General features: G+C 52.8%; 1 protein-coding gene across 1 annotated transcript in view; it reads right to left on the bottom strand.

Moving 5' to 3' along the window:
• The window catches only part of FAM131A (family with sequence similarity 131 member A), a 59,007-nt gene that overhangs the window by 18,797 nt on the left and 14,174 nt on the right, over positions 1 to 26,036 (bottom strand). The window contains exons 2-5 of the mRNA XM_050963730.1: positions 24,937 to 25,076; positions 4,614 to 4,707; positions 4,117 to 4,299; positions 101 to 229 (exon numbers count right to left, since the gene is read on the bottom strand). Coding sequence (XP_050819687.1) covers positions 101 to 229; positions 4,117 to 4,299; positions 4,614 to 4,707; positions 24,937 to 25,076 — 546 coding nt within the window. The remainder of the gene's footprint in view (positions 1 to 100; positions 230 to 4,116; positions 4,300 to 4,613; positions 4,708 to 24,936; positions 25,077 to 26,036) is intronic.

The raw sequence follows: 26,036 nt of genomic DNA on the forward strand, positions 1-26,036 counted from the left end.
CCCCATTGCCTGACATGCATGGGCCCTCCTGCTCCCCAGAATCTGTGGGTGGGGGCCCCTGGGGGCCCACGGATGTGGACAATGCCTCCTGCTCGCTCACCAGCTGGCTGGGTGCTGTTGGTGTTTGTCCCAAAGTCCTCATCGTAGGATTCATCGTTGGAGTCTTCCCCATCCACGGAGGACCAGGCCTTCAGCTTGGCTTCAGCAATGGCAAACTGCTCGGCCACACCTGGGGAGGCAGGGAGGGAGACCAATGAGCTCTCAGGAGGGGCCCAATGGGCTGACGCCGGCCCCTCGTAGGTGCAGAGTAACTGGGTGTCCTGTCCCAGCATGCAGGGCGGGGACCCCTCGGGTTGGGTACTGCTGCACCGGGAGAACCAAGGTGGAGCACCACATGCTATGGCCACCTAGCCACGGCCCAGGCAAGCTGCTCTTAACAACAGGGTTTGTTCTCTGACAAGCAAAATCTGTCTCATCAATCCCAGAGCGGGTGTGTGGGGAGCCCCGTCACCAACATGGCCCAGAGCAGCGGGACCCTACATCACTGGCACGCTCTGCGCTGTCCACTGAAACCTGTGCAGGCACTGGTCCCACAGGTCGCGACTCGGGATCTTCGTGGGTCACTCAGTCCCCTGGGCCCAGCCCTGTGCTCAGAGCAACAGTGGCTCCAGGCACCAGCACTCCAAGCGTGTGTCTGGGGCGGCAAGCCACAGGAGACGCCCTGCCGGTCCCTGCGAGGGCGGCAGTCAGGCTGCCTTTGGTGGCGCGCCTGCAGGAGGTCCACCGGTCCTGCGGATTCGGCAGCAATTCAGCGGCGGGTATGCCAAATTCGAGGGACCGGGGACCTGGTGGAATCAGTGGGACAGAGAGGGCTCAGCACCATGCAGGACTGTGGCCATCAGTGGTGGGGACTCAGCACCAGGCAGGACTGGGCCTATTGGAGTCAGTGGAGACTCAGCGCTGTGCACAATCAGGCCTACCTCAGTCAGTGGGGCTGAGGGGCGGGGCTCACCACTGTGCAGGATTGGCCCACTGGAATCAATGGGGGCTGCGGTGGGGCTCAGTGCAGGATCGGGCCCATCGGCGTCAATGGGGGCTCAGCACCACGCAGGATCAGGCCCGCTCTTTTTTAATTTTGCTTGTCAGAGAACAAACCCTGTTGTTAAGAGCAGCTTGCCTGGTTAATTCCGGGCTGCAGCTGCCTCCGTGCGTCACCTTCCCCCAGATGCCAGGGAGGGGGCAGCTCCCTGCTGGAAGCTCCAGCTCTCCCGGGAACCAGCCTTAACTCTGCTGCTTCTGCCAGGCTCAAGACTCTGCCACCACCCAGGTAATGCAGCTGAAAGCCTGGGCAGCTGAGCTGCCTCAGTGGCCTCATGCAAAGCCCTGTCCACTGCCAGGAGAAATAGCTAGGCTCAGCAGTGGGGCTGGCGGGGGTGGGGACAGCTGGGGGAGCAGGGTCTTGGGTGCTGAGTCAGACCCAGGCTCAGGGCCTGGGGTGCCAGCTCAGACCCACAGATGCAGGGCTCTGGGTGAATCCACAAACAGCAGCCAGTTCCTGATACTGCCCAGCAGCTAAACACACCTATGCAGCCCCCACACAGCCCTCAAGATGACTCCCTGCTCCCTCCAGCATCCCTGTGCCCCTCCCCAGTCATGTGTGACCCCCGGAGCCAGCAGGGCCCACTGCAGAAATATGCCTTGGACCCAGTGAGGGGGCTGGCTCAGCCTCCCGCCCTGGCCCTGCCACCAGGGCTCTGGGGAAGATTCGGGGCCCACATTGGCTACTTAAGGCACTTCCTTCAGATCTTGTCTTTCTCTACAACTTAGGGTCCCCCCCCCCCCAAGTCCAGCCCCACCTGCCTCCCTGCCTGCTGTTCATTGCAATGCAGCCTGCACTGCAGCGAGGGGCTCGTTAAAATCTACCCTTCACCTGTCCCATGTGGGGTATTCACCATGGCCTCCATCCCGAGGGGGTGCTGCTCCTGCAGCCTCCTCCCCACAGCCAGCAGCTCCCTCAGCTCCTGCTCCCCCTGCCCTGCGCATCTCATCTGCCTGTCTGTCTTCCCCACAGCCCCAGGGGCTGCATTAAAGACCAGAGACCTCCTTATAGAGATACCCCCACAGGGGGAGGCGCTAGGGAGAGACAACGGAAAGACCACGTTGGGAGGGGGAAGGGTGGGGATGGGACAAGGCTTGTGCTGTGGGTGGGGATGAAGCAGGCGGTGATTTACAGCAGCGAAGGCAAGGGCTGGAAAGCAGCTCCAGCCCCGTCTAGGCTGTGTCTCGGCACAAGGCAGCAGCGTGCTCAGCTCTGGTCGTGCAGACGGACTCTGTGCCTGGACTTTTAAAGAGACCAGGTCATTTGATAGCCACCAGGAACATTTCTCTAGAGAGGATCATTGGACGGGTGAGCAAATGCCAGGCTGCCAGGGCAGGGAAGGCGATAGTGGGGGCTGGGAAGGGACGCTTCCCTCCCCCCCACCATCAGCAGCTGCAGTGGAATGGAGGTCCTGGCTTGTTACTGGGTGGATTGAGACTGGATTTGGCTAGGAGCTCAGGCTATCTGAGGTCTGTAGAACTCATGCATTGATTCCCTTTTCCGTCTGGGCAGCCAGCCTGCCATGTAGCAGCAATGTGGAAAGGGCAGGGTAACTGTGTCTCCCTTACACTGGTTTGTGACCCCCAGATTGAGAGCCCAGGGATTAGCAGAGCTCTTTGATGGGGCCCAAAGGATGCACCCCTCCATGGTCGATGCACCGCACTGCACATCCGTGTGCTGCCAGCCAGGTGAGGAGGTTCCCCTCCCTGCGAAGCGATAGGGTACTGGCTTCTCCCGCTGCTGGGACAGGCTTAGATTCTGTGCTAGACAATGAGCTGATCAGATCTGGCAACATGCACGTCCTTGTGCCCCCGCCCCCTCTTTCTGCCAGTGAATTCTGCAGCCCGCGGGGCGGGCTGGCTGCCTCGGTGACAGTCACGTGGCAGAGCTCCGCTAAGCAGGCACTTGCCTGACCCGGGGCAGCGGTCAGGGTGGTGCTGTGGGGCTGGGACGCTGGGCAGTCAGCTGAGACAGGTGGCACTAAGAGTTCACCCCCTGCCTGCCTGGGGTGGGGCAGGTTAATGATTCCCTCTCTGGCTCCGCTCCCTCCTTCCCACCAGCTCAGTGACTCAGCTCCCAGCCTGGTGCTGCAGAGATCTCCAAGGACAGGCCCTGCCGGGCCCTGCCAGCTCAGAAGAGCCCGCCCAGGGGAGCAGAGAGCAATAACCAGGACACAGGCCCTTCCTCGCCTCCCTCCCTGGCAGGCCAGATCGCCTCCAGGCTGCGGCAAAACAGACCCACTTGCAAACAGTGCTGGACAAAGAGCTCGTGAGCAAAGCCCACACAGGTGCCTGGGGTCAGCACAGAGCCTTGGCTTCTGTCTGTGCCATCTGCAGACCCTGGCGTGGCGGGGGGCACGCTCTCCATGTTGCCTTGCTGTGGCCTGGCTGCTGTGTCCATCACAACAGCACATGTGGAGGCCTCACTGAGGCGTCAGGGCGAACCTCCACAGTGGGCAGAGAGGGTGCCCTACACGACAGCACCGCCCTGCTGTCCCCGGTTCCCCAGCCGACCAGGACCCAAGTCTGAGCAGCAGGGATGGGCCAATGGGGATCGCTACCAGCAGAGGAGTGGCACCGAACGGCGGTGATGGTGGAGCCGGTGGGAAGGACGTGCCCCTCTCTGCCACAGCAGGGGAGCGAGCCATTCCCAGCCAGCGGCCACGGGGCATTGTTCAGACCTCAGCCCCACCACCTCCAGGTTCTGCAGGGGGAACGGAGAGCACAGGGGTGCTTCACAATGCCCCAGTGAAGGGTAACTCCTCCCTCTCGCCCAATGGGGGGGTGTTAACCACCCCTCTGCCCAAACAGAGAGTGGGGGCTTAGTCCTCGTTTCTCCTTCTCCCCATTTCTCTGTTGGGTCCCCCTGGGGAGCTCTGTGGGGCAGGGCCCCATTTCTGTGACAGGCCTGGCAATAACCCTCCTGCCATTCCTCTAACAGGGTGGGGAGCCCCCACTCCATCGCCCTCTCAAGTGAGCAAGGGGTCCATGCGCCCGGGCCCCTGGCACTGCTCCTACCTGCTGCGAATCTGGCCTCCTGCTCCCCTTCGCTCAGGTCCGAGTAGGAGTTGAAGGCGCTCTCCAGAGCCACTGGGGAGTCCGTGGGCTTGCACCAGCCTTTCCACTCAATGAGATGTGCCACCCTGCCCTGCGCCATGGCCGTGGGCTTGGTGACATGGTCCTTCACCACCTGCGAGATACCTGAACACACCGGGCAGCATCAGGGACTGCAGCAGGCAGGGTTCCAGGAGGGGGGGCTATGGAAGCCCAGCACCCACCCATTGGGACACCCCATGTCACCCCCAATGGGACACCCTCACCCCCCAATGAGATATCCCTGGGGAACTCCCCCATGAGATATCCTCTGTCCCCATAAGCTCATCCCACAGGTGACACAAACCCCAAGGAGACAGCCTCACCCCAACTCCAAATCCCATGAAACTCCCCTCTCCTAGTAGGATACCCCCCAAGGGCAGACCCCTCTGAGACACGCACACGAGGCCCCCTGGTATTACCGTGCAGGGAGGACCGCGCGAGGGCAGCAATCTCCTGGATTGTGAGCGCTCGCCGGGACTTGGGTAACATTTCGACAGTGTCTTCAACATTTACCTATAACACAGAAGAGAAGTAGGTAAGTCCCCACCCCAGCAGTCTGGACACCTGCCCTTTGCTATCCCTTGAGACAGAGACCCCATATCGAGAGAGAGGGATAGAGCCATCAATCAACACTCCCTGACTCAATTAACCCCCTTCCTCACAGAGAAGTCTCCACCCTGAGTCCAGGACGGGGACCCTCTCTCTGTCTCCTGCCCCACTGCACTTTATCAGTTACAGTTTAAAGGAACTCGAGGGAAACACAACAGGGGGCTTGAAAGACACACCCCATTCTCCCAAAATGTTTGGTACAGCCTGAAATCTCACTTGAAACATTAATACAGATTGGCTTGAACATGACCCAGCCCACATAGGCAAGAGATTATTCAGAGCATCCTGATAGGTGCTCAAATATTTGCAGTGGTAATGGAGGCCAGATAGACTGATGGCTCGAGACTCATTGATGTTCTGTAGGAACTATGCACCTAAATGTCATTTTGCCTTTAAAAATCTATACTATATATTATAGGTGACGCTGAAGTGATGTGTATAGTTAAGTTTACCTGACAGTTATCATTGTAGGTCCCTGTTTTCAGATGATTATAACTTGCCAGACTTTAACTGTTTGGGTTGAAATTTTCCATGCCAGGTGCCTGCCTCAGGCTGAATATATTTATATATTTTAAATGTCCAGCTAAAATGATTCAGCTATTTCCAAGAGCAAGGTTAGGGAAAAAATATGTTGTTTTCTATTTGCTAAAAAAATTCTTACAACTTGTTTTCTTTAGAAGCTCCAGCACCCCCATCCTTTGGAGCAGGGCAGTCACAACATTTGGCGGGGGCATCACACTGGCGTCAGAGATGTGCTTTCTCTGTTTCCAGGCAAAACCACCCAAATTTGACCAAGTTATATATCTCTGAACAAATCTGTGCGTACATGCTCAGTAAAGACTTGTTAGTTTGGCAACTAAATTCTCTGAAGAGACTATCTGCAATGAGCATGCTCTATCCCCTCACAGCTCCTAAGCACAGCAGAACCTCAGAGACACAAACACCAGTCAACCACACACGCCACATTTGGAACGGGAGGCACACAATCAGGCAGCAGCAGAGACAAAAACAAAAGCAATTCAGTACAGTACAGTAACTCCTCACTTAACTTTGTAGTTCTGTTCCTGAAAAATGTGACTTTAAGTGAAACGATGTTAAACGAATCCAGTTTCCTCATAAGAATGAATGCAAATGGGGGGTTAGGTTCCAGGGAAGTTTGTTTTTGCCATACAGTACAGTACTATAGTTGGGAGATGCCCCCGCTTTCCTCCCACACAGGCACAGCCCACTGGCACTGGAGACAGTGGGGCAGGTAAGGAGGCTGAAGGTGCTATAGGCTAAGAGAAGCACATTGCGCAGCAGCAGCGGTAGCTTCCCTTCTTCTGAAAGCACCAGGGTCCGGGGGCTCAACCCTCAGCCCACCCACTCTGCCCCTTCCCCCAAGCCCTCACCCTTAGCCTGCCTCTGCTCCCCCCCCTTTACTCTGCAAAGCACGTCCTCGCTCCTCCCCTGCCTCCTGCCCACGCAGGGGTGAAAGTAACTTACAGGACTTACCCGTACTGCCGGAGTACTGAGGGGGCGTGGCCTCTTCCAGAAGGGGCGTGGCATCTCACGATTTAAAGGCACTGGGGCACCAGCTGTGGTTGGAAGACCCAGGGCCTTTAAATCAACCAGGGGCTCCCAGCTGAAGAGGTGACTGAGAGGCCCCCGCAGCTCAGGGGCAAATTAAAGGGCCCGGGGCTCCGGCCACCATGGGAACCCCGAGCTTTGCGGGGCTGGGGCAGGGATTTAAAGGGCCAAGAGCTCCTGCCGCTGAGGGGAGCCCCAGGCCCTTTAAATCCTGGCCCCAGCCTGGCCACCAGAGCCATGGCCGGGATTCAAAGGGCTCTGGGCTGCCCGCAGCAGCAGGGAACTCTGAGCCCTTTAAATCTCAGCGGCAAGGGCAGGGAGTTTAAAGGGCTCTGGGCTGACTGCAGCTGCAGCAGCCCAGAGCCCTTTAAATCCGGCCCCAACCCAGCTGCCGGAGCTGTGGGCAGGGGGTTTAAAGGGCTCTGGGTTGCCAGCTGCGGCGGGCAGCCCAGAGCCCTTTAAATCCCTGCAGCGAAGCCGGTGCGGTTGGGCATGGCATATTGGCTCTTGCCGGTACACCGTACCGGCCTGTACCGGCTTACTTTCACCTCTGTGTCCACTGCAATCAGCTGGTTTGCAGTGTCCGGGAGGCAGGGGAGGGAGAGGGAGCCTGCGCGCTGAGTCCTCACTCTTTCCCTCTCCCTCCTGAACGCTGCAAGCCAGCTGATTGCCATGGGGGGAGGAGGGGGAAGGTGCTGATCTGCGGGATCTGCCAGTGGGCGGGGTGCTGTGGGGGGGATATAGAAGGGCTGATGGGGGGCTGCCAGCTGTGCACAAAGCAGACAGCCAAACGATGTTATAGCGAAGCATTGCACAACTTTAAATAGAGCACGTTCTATAATTGAGCAGGGATGTAAGATTGAAACAATGTTAAGCAAGAGGACGTTAAGTGCAGTGTTACTGTCCTGTATTAAACATAAACTACTAAAAAAAACCCAAAGAGAAAGCAGGATTTTTCTTCTGCATAGTAAAGTTTCAAAGCTACATTAAGTCAATGTTCACCTGTAAACTTTTGAATGAACCACCAGAACATTTCGTTCAGTTACAAACATTTCAGAGTTATGAACAACCTCCAATCCCAATGTGTTCCTAACTCTGAGGTTCTAGTGTATGACCAGACCATGCATGCCCCAGCCAGGGGCTGTACTGCAAGGCCTGAGCAGAACCTTCCCTCCCATTCCTTCTCCCTGCCAAGGAGCACTGTTGGGAGGGGAAGGCTTGCTCAGTGGTTTGAACATTGGCCTCCTAAACCCAGGGTTGTAAGTTCAGTCCTTCAGGGGACCACCTAAGGACCTGGAGCAAAATCAGTACTTGGTTCTACTAGTGAAGGCAGGGGGCTGGACTCAATGACCTTTCAGGGTCCTTTCCAGCTCTCTGAGATAGAGAGAGGGGTGTGTGTGTGTGTGTATATATATATATATATATATATATATAAAAACTGAGAGCAGGGAGGTTGTCTATCCTATGCTCTCAGTGCTCCCCCAGCTGGCAGAGAGGAGATGGAGGAGGAAGCAGCCACAATGGAATACAGCGGGATGAAAAACAGATGGGGATGAGGGAGGGGGTTGCAGGAGCTGGAGGGTTTGATAGGAGCAGAGGGGAAAGGGAGAGGCTCAGGGCATGGGTCAGAAGGGTCTATAAGCACTAACGAACACTCCCCTATAGACTCTGGAATGGAACCAGGAGTCCCGAGTCTCCTTTGCTGTCTGAAACCCACCAGCAAAGCGTCTCATCCCGTCTCCAGTAGACAGCGGATAACAGCCTACTACTGCTACCAGTTACTTTGTGAGCATAAGTCATCACAGTCTGTGCTGTGGATCTAAAGGTCTGAACCCTGCTGATGTGTCCAATTGGGGTCAGTATGTTTCCACGTGATGGAATTTTTTTTTTCTTCTTCTTCAGCTTTGGTGGTGAGTTTTGTTTGTTTGCTTGCTTTTTATGTTATGAAATTATGTTTCAAATGTTCAAAGACTAAAGTTGCAAAGACGAGCACTCAGAAGCTAGGAAATGCTAGTATTTAGGTTACCTGTGCAACCTTAATTTGCCCCTCTCTTGTGCATATGCATTATTCCCTGATTCACAGAGCAGAAGGCCAGAAGAGACCATTATAATCATCCAGTCTGGCATCCTGTGTAACACAGACCACAGGACTTCCCTGAATTAATTCCTGTTTGAATTAGTGTGTATCTTTGAGAAAAACAGCCAGTTATAAAATTCCGAGTGATGGAGTCCCCCATGTCCCAGGGTAAATTGTACCAATGGTCAATCACACTCACTGTTATACATTTCTACCTTAATTCCAGGCAGAATTTGCCTACCTTTGACTTCCAGCCACTGGATCTTGTTATAGATTAGTAGATTGCAAGGCCAGAAGAGACCTTTGTGATCATCCAGTCCGACCCCCTGTATCACACAGGCCAGAGAACTGCCCCAAAATAATTCCTAGAGATCTTTTAGAAAAACATCCAACAGTGATTCAACAATTGCCAGGAATGGAAAATCTGCCACGGCCCTTGGTCGGTTGTTCCAATGATTAATTACTCTCACCGTTAAAAAATTAGGGTTTATTTCCAGTCTGACTTTGTCTAGTTTCAACTTCCAGATATTGGCTCCTGTTGTTCCTTTTTCTGCTACCTTGACGAGCCAATTATTAAGTCTTTGTTCCCCATGTAGATACTTGCAGACTGTAATCAAGTCACCCCTTAAACTTCTCTTTGTTTAGACTGAGCTCTCGGGGGCTATAAGGCGGGGGTTCTCAGACTTTCATACCGGTGACCCCTTTCACATACTAAGCCTCTGAGTGCAACCCTCCTTATACATGAAAAACACTTTTTTATATAAATGCTGGAGGCAAAGCAGGGGGTTTGGGGTGGTGGCTGACAGCTCATGACCCCCCCATGTAATAACCTTGCGACCCCCTGAGGGATCCCAAGCCTCAGTTTGAGAACCCTTGCTAGAAGGCAGGTTTTCTGATACTTTAATCTTTCTCATGGCTGCTCTCTGACCCCTCTCCAATTTATCAACAGCTTGAATTGTGGGCAACAGAACTGGAACCAGGATCCCAGCAGCAGTCACAGCAATGCCAACTGCAATCACATTTTGAGACCTCTCTCTCAGCCAGTTTTTAATCCATTTAATGGGGGCCATTTTAATTTTGTATCGTTCTAGTTTTTTAATCAAAATGTTGTGTGGCATCAAGTCCTCTGCCTTCCAGAAGGCTAAGTGTATTACACCAACACTGTTACCTTTATCAACCAAACTCATAATCCTGTCCAAAAACAGACATCAAGGTAGTTTGATAGGCTCCATTTTCCATAAACCCATCTTGATTGGCATTTATTATATTATCATGCTTTAGTTCTTTAATGAGTCCTGTATTAGATACTCCATTATTTTGACACAGTCTTTCATTACATGATCACACATTATTTTCTCCACTGGAGCCCTCCCTCCCTCGGTGGATGGGATAGATCTGCTCAGGGATGAATCACGGTTGTATAGTGACTGAGGCCGTTGTCCACAGGACGGCTGGTTCGTTTGTCACAGAAATTGGAAGGTGGCTAGTGACAGAGAGAGGGAACGGAAGTATGAGAAAGGATGGCTCCTGGTTAAGGCAGCTGAATGTCACCTTGGAGAAGTGGATTCTATCCCTGCCTTTGCCTGTGTAATTCTGGGCAAATCATGTAATCCAGCCTTTTCACAAATCACTAATTGCGTGAGCCTCTTCTTCAGACTTGAGACTGGGCTCTTATGTGCAGAACTGCAGAGTGCTCACAACTGCAATTGAAACTGATCGGAGCTGTGCCTTGAACGTATCGAGTGTTACAGAACTGCTAAATGCTCAGCCAGGCCCTCGCTGCCTCGAGATGGGCATCCAACAGTAGTGGACAGTTAACCTTAAACTCTGTCTCTCTGCTCCCCGTCTGTAAGCTGGGAATCACAGTAACCCCAACAGAGGGGGGTGGTTAAGATAAATTCATTAACGTTTGTGAAGTGTTCGGATACTATAATGAGAGCCCCTTAGAAACACCGCTGAGGAAATTAACCGTTTTGTATTCAGTGCAGGGGCTGGACGGCGTGTGGTGAACCAGATCTGGGGTCAAACAGTGAATGAGGGGATCAAAATAAATATTGAACTAGGCAGTGAAAAACAATGTATGTGATCATGTAATTCAAGACTGTTTCACAACACGCAGACACCAGGGGGCCGAATTAAGTTTGCCCGGGCTTTTTGCAACCTTAATATTCTTTTACCATCATTGGCTGCAGTACACAGAGCACGTGCGAACGATTTGCAAGAATGGGTAAAGAGCGTGTAGATTGCGCTTGTCAATGACACTCAACAGGGAGGTGTTGCAAACATCAGATGACTGTGAAATAGTATTGGGGGGGGGGTGTGCAAGAAATAACAGCACCAGCGAGTCCTTTGGGGGAAATACAATTGGTGTTCAAGGGGAAAGCGACCCTCAGTACACAGCGTGTAGGGTGATGTCACACTCAGGTAGTTCTTCCCGGTGTCCTTCCGGAACATCATCCCTTTACCAGGATGATGGAAACCCTTTTGCTCGAGTCAGCACCAGACTAGACAAAGTACTGGAGCAGGAAGAACCTGCCTTGGTCACTGGGGAATAACCACTAGGCCTTAAGTATCAGAGAGGTCGTCGCGTTAGTCTGTATCCACAAAAAAAACAAGGAGTCTGGTGGCACTTTAAAGACTAACAGATTTATTTGGGCGTAAGCTTTTGTGGGTAAAAACCCCACTTCTTCAGATGCATGGAGTGAAAATTACAGATGCAGGCATATGTATACTGACACATGAAGAGAAGAGCGTTATCGCACCAGTGGAGAACCAGTGCTGACAGGGCCAATTCGATCAGTATATTTATGCCCGCATCTGTAATTTTCATTCCATGCATCTGAAGAGGTGGGGGTTTTACCCACAAAAGATTATGCCCAAAATCTGTGAGTCTTAAAGGTGCCACCGGACTCCTCGTTGTTTTCACTAGGCCTTGACCACCTCTGACCTCTATAATTCCACAATGGTGCTAGTCTGTTTTTAGGCCCAGAGGTGTGTAGATACATGTATATTTTATACACACATATTATCTCACTACACACACTAAATATACACATACATTCTAACACTCTACACACAGTGTGTATTATATATTCCACACACATACTATCAGTATACACATTCTCCAGTATACACATGCATATCTATCTATGTATGCACTCACACTCTATATACACACATTCTCCCACTACACATGTATAGATACACATGCTCATACTGTATATACACCTACACACATTCTCCTATTACACATGTACATTCACTCTCTCGCACACCTGACTCCTCCTCCCCAGCAGGAAGCGTGCAAGGTGCTGAAGGAGAGCATTGATTGCATTACGCTGTTCAGCTGAGTACAGCTGGCTGCTCCTGTAACTTTGCAGACTATATTTCATCATTTGGGATAAATATTTTCTTGGTTCCTGCTAAGCCCTGGAATGTATTTCCCCATGGCAGGACTGCAGGGGCCAGCCTGGGCCCAGAGCTACAGCCTGGAAAACTCCCAGAGCTCTAGGAAAGCGTTGCAGGGCAGCATTGCTGTCAGGAACTGCAGGTTCTGGGTGAAGTATGTAACAGAGAGGGAGAAGCGAGCAGCATTTGTGCCAGCTGGGAGGTCTCCGGAGGGAGCAGCTGGGTAAAATGCACAGCATGTTGTCATCATTTTATCAACACCATTAAGAAAACAAGTAAATCTGCTGCGTGCAGGAGAGCAATCATGAGTGACAGGAGGGAAAATAAAAGCAAGATAATCGATATTGGTTCCGAATGTTTCAGTCATTAACACCCCACAGTCGCCCTGGCAATTAGCCACACGCTGGGACCGGGGAAGTGCGCGCCACACGCCCCTGCCGAAAGAGCCTGCCATTCCGCAGGAGACGGGAGGAGAAGCAACGCTAGCCCTGATGCAGGATGGGGCTGGGCCTCCTGCTCTTCACCCTAAATACAGGAGCACAGGGGGCCGCATGTGGCCTGGAACCTGGCAGCAGCTGCTGGACTTGCTAACCCCCATGGGGCCTGCTCATCCAGAAGGGAAGACCAGGAGTCCTGAGCTGATGATGGGCCGTTCTAGAATGGTGGGAAATGGAGGCACCCACCTCGAGCAGAGACACTGGGGAGACCAGCCCAGAGAGTTAAACCCCCCTCCCCTGAGACCTGCACCCACCATGCAGGGATCTATGGGTGGGGTTTGCCATTGTTGGACCACAGCTTAGCCCCAGGACTCAGCAGGGTTCGGGCTCTGACCCACCCCCCAGGACCCGGGTCAAGTGCCTGCTGACCCAAGCCAGACTGGCTTGTGCATGGACAGAAGAGGGGGTTGGGCTCAAACACTGAGTCAGAGCCAGGGCTTAATGTGCAGCGTAGACTGACCCTATGAGCTACATGCAGTTCCGGGCCTCTGCAAACACTCCTGCAACAGGTGCCAGGAGTGGGAGAGTGACTTCAGGCACACGCTCCGCAAGCACCGTCCCGGCTGCCGGTCAGATCCCAGCAGGAGCAAGGAAGAGGAACGGCAGCAGCTGGGGATGCATTTCCCACAGCCAGGGACAGTAGGAGCCAATGCAGCTCCTGCCACCTGATTTCTGTCGCATATGGTCCCTGGGCACAGTCCCAGCACCACCCAGGAGAAGTGCAGGCTTTGCAGAGTCTTACCTGGCACTGCCAGCTGCCCCCTGCCTCCCTGGCAGCAGCCCTAGACCCAGCCCCAGTGGCTCACAGCCAGTGGCTTCCTAGGAAGTGATTCTGGACTTGTAGCTTGCAACAAGGTGTATTTCCATGGCAACCAGTCACCATGGACTGATTTCTCCCAGGATACAGGCCTGGCTTGGCACTGACGTCAGTGCAGCGCAGCAGGAAAAGATACCAGGGAGCTAGGGCTGCAGTAGGGCGTGGGGAAGGGGACAGGGCAGGGGATATGGAGGGGGCAGGACCCAGCCTAGCTCCCCGGCTGCTATCTGCACAGGACAGGCTCAGCGGAGCTCATGGGAAAACCTCCACATGCTCGGGCCAGGCTGGGTGTCAGGGCTGCAGGATCAGCGGGAGGGGAACACTCAGAGCTCACTTCACACTGACCACGGCCACGGAGGGCTCTTGGCAGCAGGGGCAGCAAGGAGAGGCCTTCACGGCATCTGTGCGAGACAGAGTCACCATCACGGCGCCGGCCTCAGACAACGGGAATTTGAACATCAGCAACGAGTGAAGAGATGTGCCCCGGCCAGGCCAGCAGGGAGTATTGATACCCCAGCCAGGCCAGCCGGGACTCAGGGACCGGGGAGTATTGGTACACCAGCCAGGCCAGCAGGGAGTCAGGGACCGGAGAGTATCAGTATCCTGGCCAGGCCAGCAGGGAGTATTGATACCCCAGCCAGGCCAGCAGGGAGTCAGGGACCAGAGAGTATCAATATCCTGGCCAGGCCAGTAGGGACTCAGGGACCTGGGAGTATCGATACCTCATCCAGACCATCAGGGACTCAGCGACTGGGAAGCATCGATACCCCGGCCAGGACAGCAGGGACTCAGGGATCTGGGAGTATCGATACCTCATCCAGGCCATCAGGGACTCAGGGACTGGGGAGTAGCGATACCCTGGCTAGGCCAGCAGGAAGTCAGGGACCAGGGAGAATCGATACCCCGGCCAGGCCAGCACGGAGTCAAGGACCTGGGAATATCGATACCCTGGCCAGGCCAGCCGGGACTCAGGGACCAGGAGGTGAGGCGATCAGTGGAGGAACACTAAACAGACTCCCCTGGGTTTCTCCGCTGCAATCCGTGCTGCGTCCCTTGGTGCAGGGCACATGCAGAGCACCCAGCCCTTGCTGGCTGAGCTATGGACAGGGGCTGCTACAGGCCAGGCAGTTCATTGAGCAAAGGCTAAATTGCTCCTTGGTTCTCCAATATCCAGACCCCACTTCACCACCCAGCACCTGAGCCTCATCCAGGGCCAGCAGGCTGAAGGCACTGAGCTACAAGCACCCAATAATACAGTACCGGGCTCAGGGCACCGAACAGAACAACTAACCTGCCAGCTCGGCCACTCACTGCCCGTGCCCGGGATGTGCCCAAGGGCTAGTCGCTGGTGTTCTGTGTGCTTGTGTCCCTGCAGCCCCCTGCCCTGGGCACACCATGCTCAGGTGTGCCAGAGCCAGGCCCTGCCCTAAAGAGCTCCCAGTCGTGTCCCGCATTCCAGGCTGCATTTCAAAGAGCACAGGAGGGGGAAAGGGTGCAATGGCTGAAGCCTGAGTGAGGAGGGGTGGCAAAGGTGGGGGAAGGGACTGATGGGGGGGAGGCAGAAGATGGAGGCTTGTTTCAGAGGCAGCCGTAAGAGAGCAAACAAGGATGATCCAAAGGACAGTTTCATGCCGGACTCTAGAAGCCGCCCCTGGGCTCTGTGAGCCCAGAAGCTCTTTGCAGCCTGCCCAGGGCTCACTTTGTTGATCATGAGCCCAGCCCAGCCCCAACCCCCCAGCACATGTGGAGTTCCCTGAATTCTCTCTTCGTTTAGACACAGACACCCCCCTCCACCATCGAACCCAGTGCTGGATCCGCCCCAACCCCAGGGGTTCTCCTGGAGCCAGGGCTGTGTTGTAGTTGTTAATGGCTCCCAATCCTGCTGGAAAGGTATAACAAGTGGGGTTCCGCAGGGGTCTGTTTTGGGACCGGTTCTGTTCAATATCTTCATCAACAATTTAGATGTTGGCATAGAAAGTACGCTTATTAAGTTTGCGGACGATACCAAACTGGGAGGGATTGCAACTGCTTTGGAGGACAGGGTCAAAATTCAAAATGATCTGGACAAATTGGAGAAATGGTCTGAGGTAAACAGGATGAAGTTCAATAAAGATAAATGCAAAGTGCTCCACTTAGGAAGGAACAATCAGTTTCACACATACAGAATGAGGAGAGACTGTCTAGGAAGGAGTATGGCAGAAAGAGATCATGGGGTCATAGTAGACCACAAGCTTAATATGAGTCAACAGTGTGATACTGTTGCAAAAAAAGCAAACATGATTCTGGGATGCATTAACAGGTGTGTTGTAAACAAGACACGAGAAGTCATTCTTCCGCTTTACTCTGCGCTGGTTAGGCCTCAACTGGAGTATTGTGTCCAGTTCTGGGCACCACATTTCAAGAAAGATGTGGAGAAATTGGAGAGGGTCCAGAGAAGAGCAACAAGAATGATTAAAGGTCTTGAGAACATGACCTATGAAGGAAGGCTGAAGGAATTGGGTTTGTTTAGTTTGGAAAAGAGAAGACTGAGAGGGGACATGATAGCAGTTTTCAGGTATCTAAAAGGGTGTCATCAGGAGGAGGGAGAAAACTTGTTCACCTTAGCCTCCAATGATAGAACAAGAAGCAATGGGCTTAAACTGCAGCAAGGGAGATTTAGGTTGGACATTAGGAAAAAGTTCCTAACTGTCAGGGTAGTTAAACACTGGAATAGATTGCCTAGGGAAGTTGTGGAATCTCCATCTCTGGAGATATTTAAGAGTAGGTTAGATAAATGTCTATTAGGGATGGTCTAGACAGTATTTGGTCCTGCCATGAGGGCAGGGGACTGGACTCGATGACCTCTCGAGGTCCCTTCCAGTCCTAGAGTCTATGAGTCTATGAGTCAGTAAAGCAGAGGGTGTGTCAGCACCAGCCGTGCCCTGGGGAATGGCCACAAGAGAAGCGTTGGGTTTCGGGGGGGTAAGGGTGATGCCAGGAATGCCTGAGAGCTCCAGGGCAACCAAGCCCCCAGGGACATGGTGCAAACCCCCAGGGAGGGTGCCCTCAGGAATCCCTGGGGCTCACCATGGTTCCTCCCCTTTCCCCAGTGCAAAGGCCCATGTCTGCTCAGCACAGACTCCCCACCTGCCCAGGGGTAAGGGCTCTGGTTACCCAAGTGAGTGGGCAAGGCTGAGCAAGGTGCTTGGCTACTGCTGGGGAGGGATGCCGAGGAGTCTACAGGTGCCGAAACCTTAGTCTCCTCTGGGCTTTGAATACTGGGGCGACTCCACGCTGGGGATTAACCCACGGCCGTCCTGCCCTGATCAGCAGGGCGCTGGAAGGCTCAGCCCCTTGGGACTGGGATCCCCTTATTCCCCCACGCTCTGCAGCCTCCAGGCCCATCACCCCAGAGGGGGCAATGTGTGTCTGGGCCAGAGTGGGCTGTGCACTGGGGAAAGGAGGGGAGGGAGGGTTTGTGTGTAGGGACAGGGTATGTGGGGTGCTGGAGTGAGCAGAGGGGTTGTGATCTCAGTCAGTTGTGGAATGCCAATGCCCAGAGCCCCAGGGAGTCACCCACAGATAAACCACATGGGAGGTTGTAACCCAAGAACCCCTCGATGCCAACGGGTAAGAGGGGTTACAGGCACATCCTGATTCTGGTGTGTCCATTCTGGCTCACCAAGAACCGTCATGGGAGGTCAAACAGAAGCCGGGCTCACACTGCTCATTACTAGTGGGGTGGACAGTGCGTACGCAAGGAGTTATTCTGTGTGCAGAAAACAAGGTTTTGCCTCTGACTCAAAGCCGAGTTGACACACAGGTTTCTGCCAGCTGAGGGATGTTTACTCACCTGGCCCTCTGCTGAGCTGTAAATTTAGCACTCTGAGCAAACACAATGGATGCTGCCTTCTGCTTAGCTCCCTGGTTACTTTGGGGACTCAAGTAACCAGGGAAGATGACACCCCGTCAGCCCGCACTTCTGAAAATGGGATCACAACCAGCCTTGGTTGAAACGCTGCACAGGACTTTGGGGGGGGAGGTAAACGGCTTTAGCTGGGAGGTCAGCCTGGCTCCCTAGAAAGCACGTTACGCATTTGTTTTCAATATCCTTCCTCATGCGCTCTTGAATCTTTGATATTAAACGTCTCTGTGGCCCACTGTGACTCTCTCAGTGCTGTGATGTTAAGCAAGGAGCCGATCCTGAGCTGAATCCTACAAACTGGGGTGTATACTGGCCCCTTGACAAAGGAAGGGCTGGCGTTGCCCCGAGGAGGGTGCCTGGGGGGCTACCAGGCTGGCGGCATCAGGCAGCTGACATCCAGCTAAGCACAAGTAAGTACCCCCCTGCCTCCAGTGTGAGGGAGAACACGGGGATTCACTGCCCTGAGTACCCGGAGAGCCATACCAGATGCATCCATTAAAAGGCTCTGCCATGCTCTGAGGGGGCTTCATGCACTGGCAAACCTAAACACCCAGAGCCGGCTCCTAAAGCCACATTTAGACCCCTGCACCAAAGCAGAAGATGATGAGCGCTGCTGAGCACCCACAATTCCACTGAAGATCATGGGGGCTGCACCTAGGGGGAAAGAGACAGACTTCAGCTGCTTCCATGCTCCCAAGATCTCTCTGCGTGCCCCAGCTGCCGATGGAGGAGCCGTGGGTAGCACTGCTCCTCACAGGAGAGAAGTGGGTATAGAGCTCGGTGCTAGACTCACAATCAGAGCTCAGCAGGGTCTCTCCCCTGCTCAGAAAGGAAGTCTGGCAGGAAACGGGTGCCGACTTTCCAAAGTGCCAGGGGGTGCTCGACCCCCAGTTCTGCCCCAGGCCCCACCCTGGCCCTTTCCACCCATTCCCCAAGCATGCCTTGTCCTCAATACTCCCCCTTCCCCCCTTCCCAGCCTCCTGCACACCGCAAAACAGCTGATCACAGCGGATGGGCAGCACGGGAAGGGTGAGGGAGGCACTGATCTGTGGGCCCCGCCAGCGAGCAGGAGACACTAGGGAGGGGTGGGGGGAGCTGATAGGGGGCTGTCGGCCATCAGTGCTCCAGCCCCAGAGCAATCACAGAGTTAGCGCCTATGTGGCCAGAGCAGGTGCTCATGGGCAGCAGAGAATGCCCCTGGGGCCCACCCACCACTTGGGCATTCACTTCATCTACCATTTCTATAGCCCTGACCCTGGTCTGCGACTAGGAGGACAAAGCCACCTACAATGCAGACTGATGAGGGGAAACGGGATGTAATCTAGTCTGACCTCCTGCACAACGCAGGCCACAGAATCTCACCCACCCACTCCTGTATCAAACCTGTGTCTGAGCCACTGAAGTCCTCAAATCATGGTTTAAAGACTTCAAGGTGCAGAGAACCTTTCAGCAAGTGATCCATCCAGTATCCCCCTAGTAGCTCCACATTCATGTCTCTCTCTTCCCCATCCTCCTCCTTCTCCTCTCCCCTTTTTATTCCATGTCAGAAGCAAATGATCTGGAATGCTAAGGCATCAATGTCCTAACAGATAAAGCTCAAGGCAGTAGTTGGTGTCAGCTACACTCCATCTCATCCCACTAGATCACACTAGGAAACAGGATGACCAGCTCTTTATGCACCTATCTATACGTGTGTCGGAGAAAAAGCAGCGTGATCACCATGGATTTCAATGTGAGAGACATATGCTGAAGCTCTCAGGCTGCCAGTACTAAAACATCCTTAGAAGTTCTAAACATTATAGCTGACAATTTCCTAACTCAGAAAGTGATGCAGCCAACACAGGGGGGCTCTATATTAGACTTTCGTCTTGACAGATAAAGAGGAACTTGGCACAGAACTAAAAATTAAGGGTAGCCAGGTACAAGTAATCATGACTTGATCACATTTACAATTCTCAAGTGGAATTAAGTACAGATCAGTAAAAATATATACACATACATATACATATATACATATTACACACACATACTTCGTACTTTAACAGAGTTAATTACACAAAGTTGAAAATAATTATGAGCCAAATCAGCTAGGAGGAAGAATTTAAGCAGAAAAATGTGAATGATAATTAGGAATCGTTTAAGACGACCTTACTGGATGCCCAAAAAACCACAATCTCCCAACTGTGGAAGAAGGTTCTGGTGGGTTAAAAAAAAAAAAGACCTGTTTCAGAGGGAAGTGAAGGCAGCTATAAAAATAAAATTATATATCACAAATGGAATAAAGGGGAATCTGATCATAATCAATATAAATCAGAAGTTAGGAATTGTAGAAAATTGATAAGGGAAGCAAAAGGACACAAGGTGACAGGTATAGCCAGTAGAGGTATAGACAACAAGAAGGTTTTGTGGTTTTGTTTTTAGAAATATTAGGAACAAAAAGAATCCTGACAATGGCATTGGACCATTACCAGGTGGAAAAGGTAAAATTATCAATAATAATGCAGAAAAGGCAGAAGTGTTCAATTAATATTTCTCTTCTGTATTTGGGGAAAAAACAAATACAGTCTCTCATTATATGCTGATAACACTCTTTCCATTCCTGTATCTGTGGAGGATGTTAAAAAGGAGCTACTAAAGTTAGACATTTTAAAATCAGCAGGTCCAGATAATTTAGATCCAAGAGTTTTAAAAGAGCTGGCTGAGCAACTCACTGGCGCATTAAAGTTGACTTTCAATAAGACTGGAGCACTGGGAAGTTCCAGAAGACTGGAAGAAATCTAATGTTGTGCCACTTTTTAAAAAGGGCGAATGGGATGGCCCAGGTAATTATAGGCCTGTCAGCCTGACATCAATCCCAGGCAAGATAACGGAGCAGCTGATACGGGACTTGATTAATAAAGAATTAAAAAGGGGGTGTTCATGTAATTAATGCAAACCAACATGTGTTTATGAAAAATAGATCCTGTTAAACTAACGAGGTTTTTTATGAGATTACAAATCTGATTGATAAAGGTAATATCAAAGTTGACACAATCTGAAGAAGAGAGGTTTTTTACCCATGAAAGCTTATGTCCAAATAAATCTGTTAGTCTTTAAGGTGCCATCGAACTTCTTGTTGTTTTTGTGACAATATACTTAAGACTTCTCTAAAGCACATTTTGATTAAAAAAACTAAAACAATATAAAATTAACATGTTACACATTAAATGGATTTTGAAATGGCTAACTGACAGGCTCAAAGTGTCATTGTAAATGGGGAATCATCCTCAACTGGGTGTGTTTTCAGTGAGGTCCTGCAGGGATTGGTTCTTGGCCCTACGCTATTTAACATTTTTATCGATGATCTGAAAGAAAACAAAACCATCACTGATAAAGTTTGCAGATGACACAAAAATCCAGGGAAGTGGTAAATGACGAGGGGACCGGATACTGATTCGGAGAGATCTGGATCACTTAGTAAACTGGATGCAAGCAAACCACATGCCTTTTAACACGGCTACATGTAGATACTGTATTTAGATCTGGGAACAAAGAACATAGGCGAGGATGGGTCTCTCTCCTGGGAAGCAGAGACTCTGAAAAAGCTTCGGGGGTTGTGGTAGCTAATCAGCTGAACATGAGTTCCCATTGTGACTCTGTGGCCAAAAGGATGTGATCCTAGGATGCACAACCAGGATAATCTTGAGGAGTAGAGAGGTTATTTTACCTCTCAATTTGGCCCTGGCGCGACCGCTGCTGGAATTCCGTGTCCAGTTCTGGTGCCCACGAGTCAAGAAAGATGTTGATAAATTGGAGAGGATTCAGAGAAGAGTCATGAGAATGATTTAAAGATTAGAAAACATGATTTATAGTGAGAGACTCAAGGAGCTCAACCTATTTATCTTAACAAAGAGATGGTTAAGGGGTGACTTAATTACCATCTATAAATATCTACCTGGGGAACAAACATTTAATAATGGGCTCTTCAGACTAGCAGAGAAAGGTACAACACAATCCAATGGCTGGAAGTTAAAACTAGACAAATTCAGCCTGGAAATACGGCATAAATTTTTAACAATGAGGCTAATTAACCGTTAGAAAAACTGACAAAGTGTCATGGTGGATTCTTCATCCCTGACCATTGTTAAACCACTATTGGATGTATTCTGCTAGACGATCTGCTCTAGGAATGATTGCAGTGAGTCCTCTGGCCCGTGTGACACAGGAGGCCACACTAGATGACCACAATGGTCCTTCCTGGCCTGGGAATCTATGAATTACTCCAAGGCAAGGGACCGGATTTATTGTCAAATCAGGAGAGTTTTCAGCAGAGTAGGGGATATGTGGGTCTGACTGGATTCAGGGGAAGGAGCTGCATGAAGGAAGGTGCAGAAACCAGAGCAGAACAAGGACACCCAGATTTTGCTAGCGCTGGTCCAGTCATAGCCCTATGCAAGCTGCAGCAGTGCAGAGCCGCCGCACTGCATGTCCTATTTTTACATAGCATCCATCTGCACATGTTGATGGTTTTGGCTAGGTCTGGAGAGGAAACATTCCCTTCCTTCCCTGACCAAGCGCAGCTGCGGCCTGGGGGGATATATTGCTGCTCAGGGTGACAGGGAGGAAGAGTGTGTGCTGGAGCAGCAAGGGGGGGTAAGTGGATTTACAAGGGGATCGGGGAAAGGACCCTTCCCCACTCTCATTTGTTCAGTTCTCAGTAGCACAGGGGATATGGCTGAGGCCGTCCACAGGCGACTCAAGCAAGGTAAGTACATTGAGGGTGTGAGCGTCGCCCGGTGGGGGGGGGGGGGGGGACGGGGTGCAGACCCGCTCAGCCTCCTAGCTGGGCCCAGATATCCCTGATTTTGGGCACCCATTTCTACACCTAGGGGAGCCGTAACCCCCCAGCACTCTAACCATAGAGAGGCTGCTGTGACAAACAGGGGCCAGACACTCCAAGGGGAAACCAGGGGGTCTGACTCCAAAGACTAAGTCATTGAACCAATGTATTGCACACAGGGGTGGCTCCAGGCACCAGCACCTTGCCTGCGGAGGGTCCGCTGGTCCTGTGGCTTCGGCAGACCTCCCGCAGGCGTGCTGCCGAATCTGCCGGACCAGGGACCTCCCACAGGCAAGCCGCCAAATGCAGCCTGCCTGCCGTGCTTGGGGCGGCAAAATCCCTAGAGCCACCCCTGATTGCACACAACGTTATTGTACTAGAAAAGTGTAGCCAGTAAAGTCTTTTATGAAAGCCTGTGGTGTTCTGAGCGTGATGAGTATTATAAGATATGGCTACAGATTGTGGTGATCAATCTATGTATATAAACAATTTCACACAGAAAGGGAGGCTTCTCCCAAGCCAGAGGTTGCCACAAAACTGGCTCCAAGCAACGACCCATTGTCCAGCCAGGAACAAACAATGGGGGACCATTAAAGTTAATGGAAAGATGTTGAAACTGACAAGAACCCCCCCCCCCCCATGGAAACCTAAGGAAGGAAGGAGTTTATTCTGAATAACTATGGCCTTTGCTACACTGCCACTTTACAGCATTGCAACTTTCTCACTCAGGGGTGTGAAAAAACACACACCTGGGAGCAGCAAGTTACAGCGCTGCAAAGTGCCAGTGTAAACAGTGCCCCAGCGCTGGGAGTGCGGCTCCCAGTGCTGCAAGCTAATCCCCACGGGGAGGTAGAGTACCTGCAGCGCTGGGAGAGAGCTCTCCCAGCGCTGGCGCCGCGACCACACTCGCACTTCAGAGCGCTGCCGCGAGAGTGCTCCCGCAGCAGCCCTGTACGGCTGCAAGTGTAGCCAAACCCTGAGAGTCACCATGCCAGGAGAAAGGGAGGCATGGGCGGGGGGGAAAGCCTTTTAAAATCAGGCTTGTGTTTGAGGGCTTTTATCCAGCAACGATGGGGATGAAGCAGCCTCTAAATGGGACGCTGGGGAAAGGCCGGATCCTGTCTATCATAGGGCGTGCGGGAAACTGTGCAGAGGCAACAGGTAACTTGTATTAGAAAAGAGACTTTAACTAACACGGAAACGTGAAGCCTGGAGCTGTGTGTCTGTTAATTCGCTGTGTTACTTGTCCGGGTTTGGTTTTCCTCACTAGCTCATCTTTGAACCCGTGATTTTTCCATTAAGTCAGTTTTTTATTTTTACGTCCAGCAGCTCTCCTCTGTGCAACCCGTTTGGAGCATGTGTCCCCCAGAGCGAACTGATCACTGGGGGCCGGTGAGCCAGAGGCGAAAAGCCGAGTGTCTGATCATTAAGGCCTCAGGTTAGAGGGATCTGGGGAGACATGGGACTGGAAGGGATGTTGGGGTCACCCCCGCAAGGTGTAACGAGGCCGGTGGAAGCCAGGATGGGACCTTTATACTCATGGACCAGCTGTGGGTATCAAGGCTCTGAGCTATAACAGCAAAGCAGTACAGCACCCAAAGACGGATGGTGACAGGACCCCTTAAAAGTGTGGGTGACCCCCAACCCAGCACAGCTGCAGGGATCAGAGCCCTAAGCTGCAGATACGGCTACATCCCCGAGAAGGGAGACGGACAGAACAGGACTCACTCAGGGCCACAGGCAGTGGGGACTAAGCCCTGGACAGGGTTCTCCAGGACCACGGAGCACAGGGAGAGGGACAACGGGGCAGAGAGGAGCCAGAGTGGGGTGTGGAGGAAAACTTGAGTGGGGCAAAGGGAGCAAGACAGAGACATGGGAGGCAGAGAGGAAATCCGGGGGAAATGCAAGGGGCACCAGGCTGTCAAAGCAACCACTGAAGGGGGACAGGAGCACTGTGGAATTGCACAGGAAAGACCGACTGGTGCGACAGTGCCTGCTAGTCCCGGGCATGCTGGCCCTGCAACGGCGCCGAGGGACGTGGCAGCGGAGGCAGCTTTGCTCCCCAGAGCGCGCGCGCAATCGCCCGGTGACGTGAGTGTGCTGCACGGTGCGTGCGCTGCTCACAGTGACAAAATACTCTAGCAGACAAGGTCAAAGGGGACGGCCTGTTGCCTGGTTGGACCTGGTCCCCACAGCGGGATGGGTACTATCATGAGGCCTTGGATGGACATCTCCACTACTATTCTGACCTAGGTTAAAGCAAGCACAGGGATGCCGACTCACGCTATAAGCACATCTTCACGTGTAGTGCAGACACCCCCTCAGCAAGCCCCAGGGATACAGCAGCCTTAGGCAGAAAGTTAAACCAGGCCGCCGTGAGACATGGGAGGCCCTGAAATGAAAGGCCAGGGGAGGAGATGGCTGGGATTCAGTAAAGTCCCCCTGCAGCCAGCTTCTCCCTGCCCAAAGGTTCATTTCTGATGTATCGCACAGTGGATAGTTACCATGGGATCTCCGAGCCACGCCAGGGTGGGCTGGCGCTGGGCTGGCAAAGCTGCACGCTCTGGGCCTGAACCTGAGCAAGTCTGTTAGCCACGACTGCAAAACAAGCCACTGATACTTGGATGCTACAGCGGAAAATGGGGGCCTCAGTTTCCTCTCCTCCAACATCGGCCTGCCACTGCCACCCGTGTCCCGGGGGAAGGTTGCAAGGTGAGGCTTGTTCTTGGGTTGCAAAGCACTCTGGGATCTTCAGCTGCAAGGCACTGGCAAAGGGTGAAGTGTTGCTATTGTGGGTCTCTCCTGATGGTAGGGAGGACAGCAGCCCCGGCCAAAGCCCAGGTGCTGTTCTCATCCCACAAGGCCTATGTGCCACGTAAGTAGGGTTGAACTGGAAAGGGAGAGAAGCTACGCACATGGCCCTCCTCCCCATCTCCCACTGCCCCAATCAACTGCCCCATAGCCTCACACACTCCCTCACTGCTAGTTTCACCAGTGGAGCAGCCCCCGTCCCCAAAGGTAGAGGGATGAGAACTGTGGCACCTCGAGAGAGTCCTGGCTGTCCACCGAGCTCTGCCGAACCAGCCTGTGGACCAGCGACGTCCTGGTGCTCCCCACGGGCGAGAGGGCAGGCAGGGCCTTCACCTCACTCCACTCCACATGCAAAGTCGTGTCCACAGCCACTGTGGGGAGAGCACAGAGAAACGTCAGCCTCCCAGAGCCTAGCCCTGCTGTAGGGCCCTCTGCCCCTGGGGACTCAAAACTGCACTCCTCCCTCCAGGACAGTGACTGCCGTGGGCAGGACGCTGGCTGTGTCCCCTCTGCTCCGCACCACAGAGGGGGAATTACTTTTAGTTCCCTGGGGGAATAGGAGCAAGGAGAAGAGGAGAGGAGAGGCTGGTTTAATGTTTTAGTCCAAGTATTAACAGGCACTAAACCACCACGGAGGCCAAGCTGTGTCTACACCCGGAGACGATAACGGCATAGCTAGCCAGCATAAGCCTGTAGTGCAGACACTGCTGGGGAAGGGGGATGGGTTTTTCCATCCATGTAGGGACACCACATCCCCAAATGACCGTAGGTCAGGGCTGATCTGCACTGCAGAGAGAGATCCGCTTCACTCCCTCGCTCAGGGCTGTGAAAAATGGGATGTAATCAAGCTGACCTAAGCCCTGGAGGAGACACCTCTAGGTTCTTCCATCAATCTGGCTACCGCCTCTCGGAGTGGTGGATTTACAGCAGCGACCCAAGAACCACCTTCCGCGGCTGTAGTACAGCCGCTCCGCTATAGCATTTCTCACGTAGACAGAACCTTAAGCCTTCCTTCTTCCATTAACAAGCTGCATCTACATTGGAGCTTAAGTCAGTATAAATGTGACATCAGTAGTGTGGTTTTTTTCACAGACCTCCAATCAACATAGCTATGTCAATCCACCTTCTAAGTGTCCCTCATAGAGGGACCTCTGCGCACGGCGGACCCCCTTGTGGGTTTCAGCCCACGTGTTAAAGGGGGTGGGATTTTGCACTGGTATTCTCAGCACGGAATCCAAGGCCGCTCTTTTGCATTTCCCCAGGGTTATCCTGTCACGGAGTCACCGGGCGATGCTCTGGAACTGCTCCCCACCAAGCCAGTCAGGACTTTG

The sequence above is a fragment of the Gopherus flavomarginatus genome, chromosome 8, assembly GCF_025201925.1.
Source record: "Gopherus flavomarginatus isolate rGopFla2 chromosome 8, rGopFla2.mat.asm, whole genome shotgun sequence".
NCBI classification, from domain to species: Eukaryota; Metazoa; Chordata; order Testudines; family Testudinidae; genus Gopherus; species Gopherus flavomarginatus.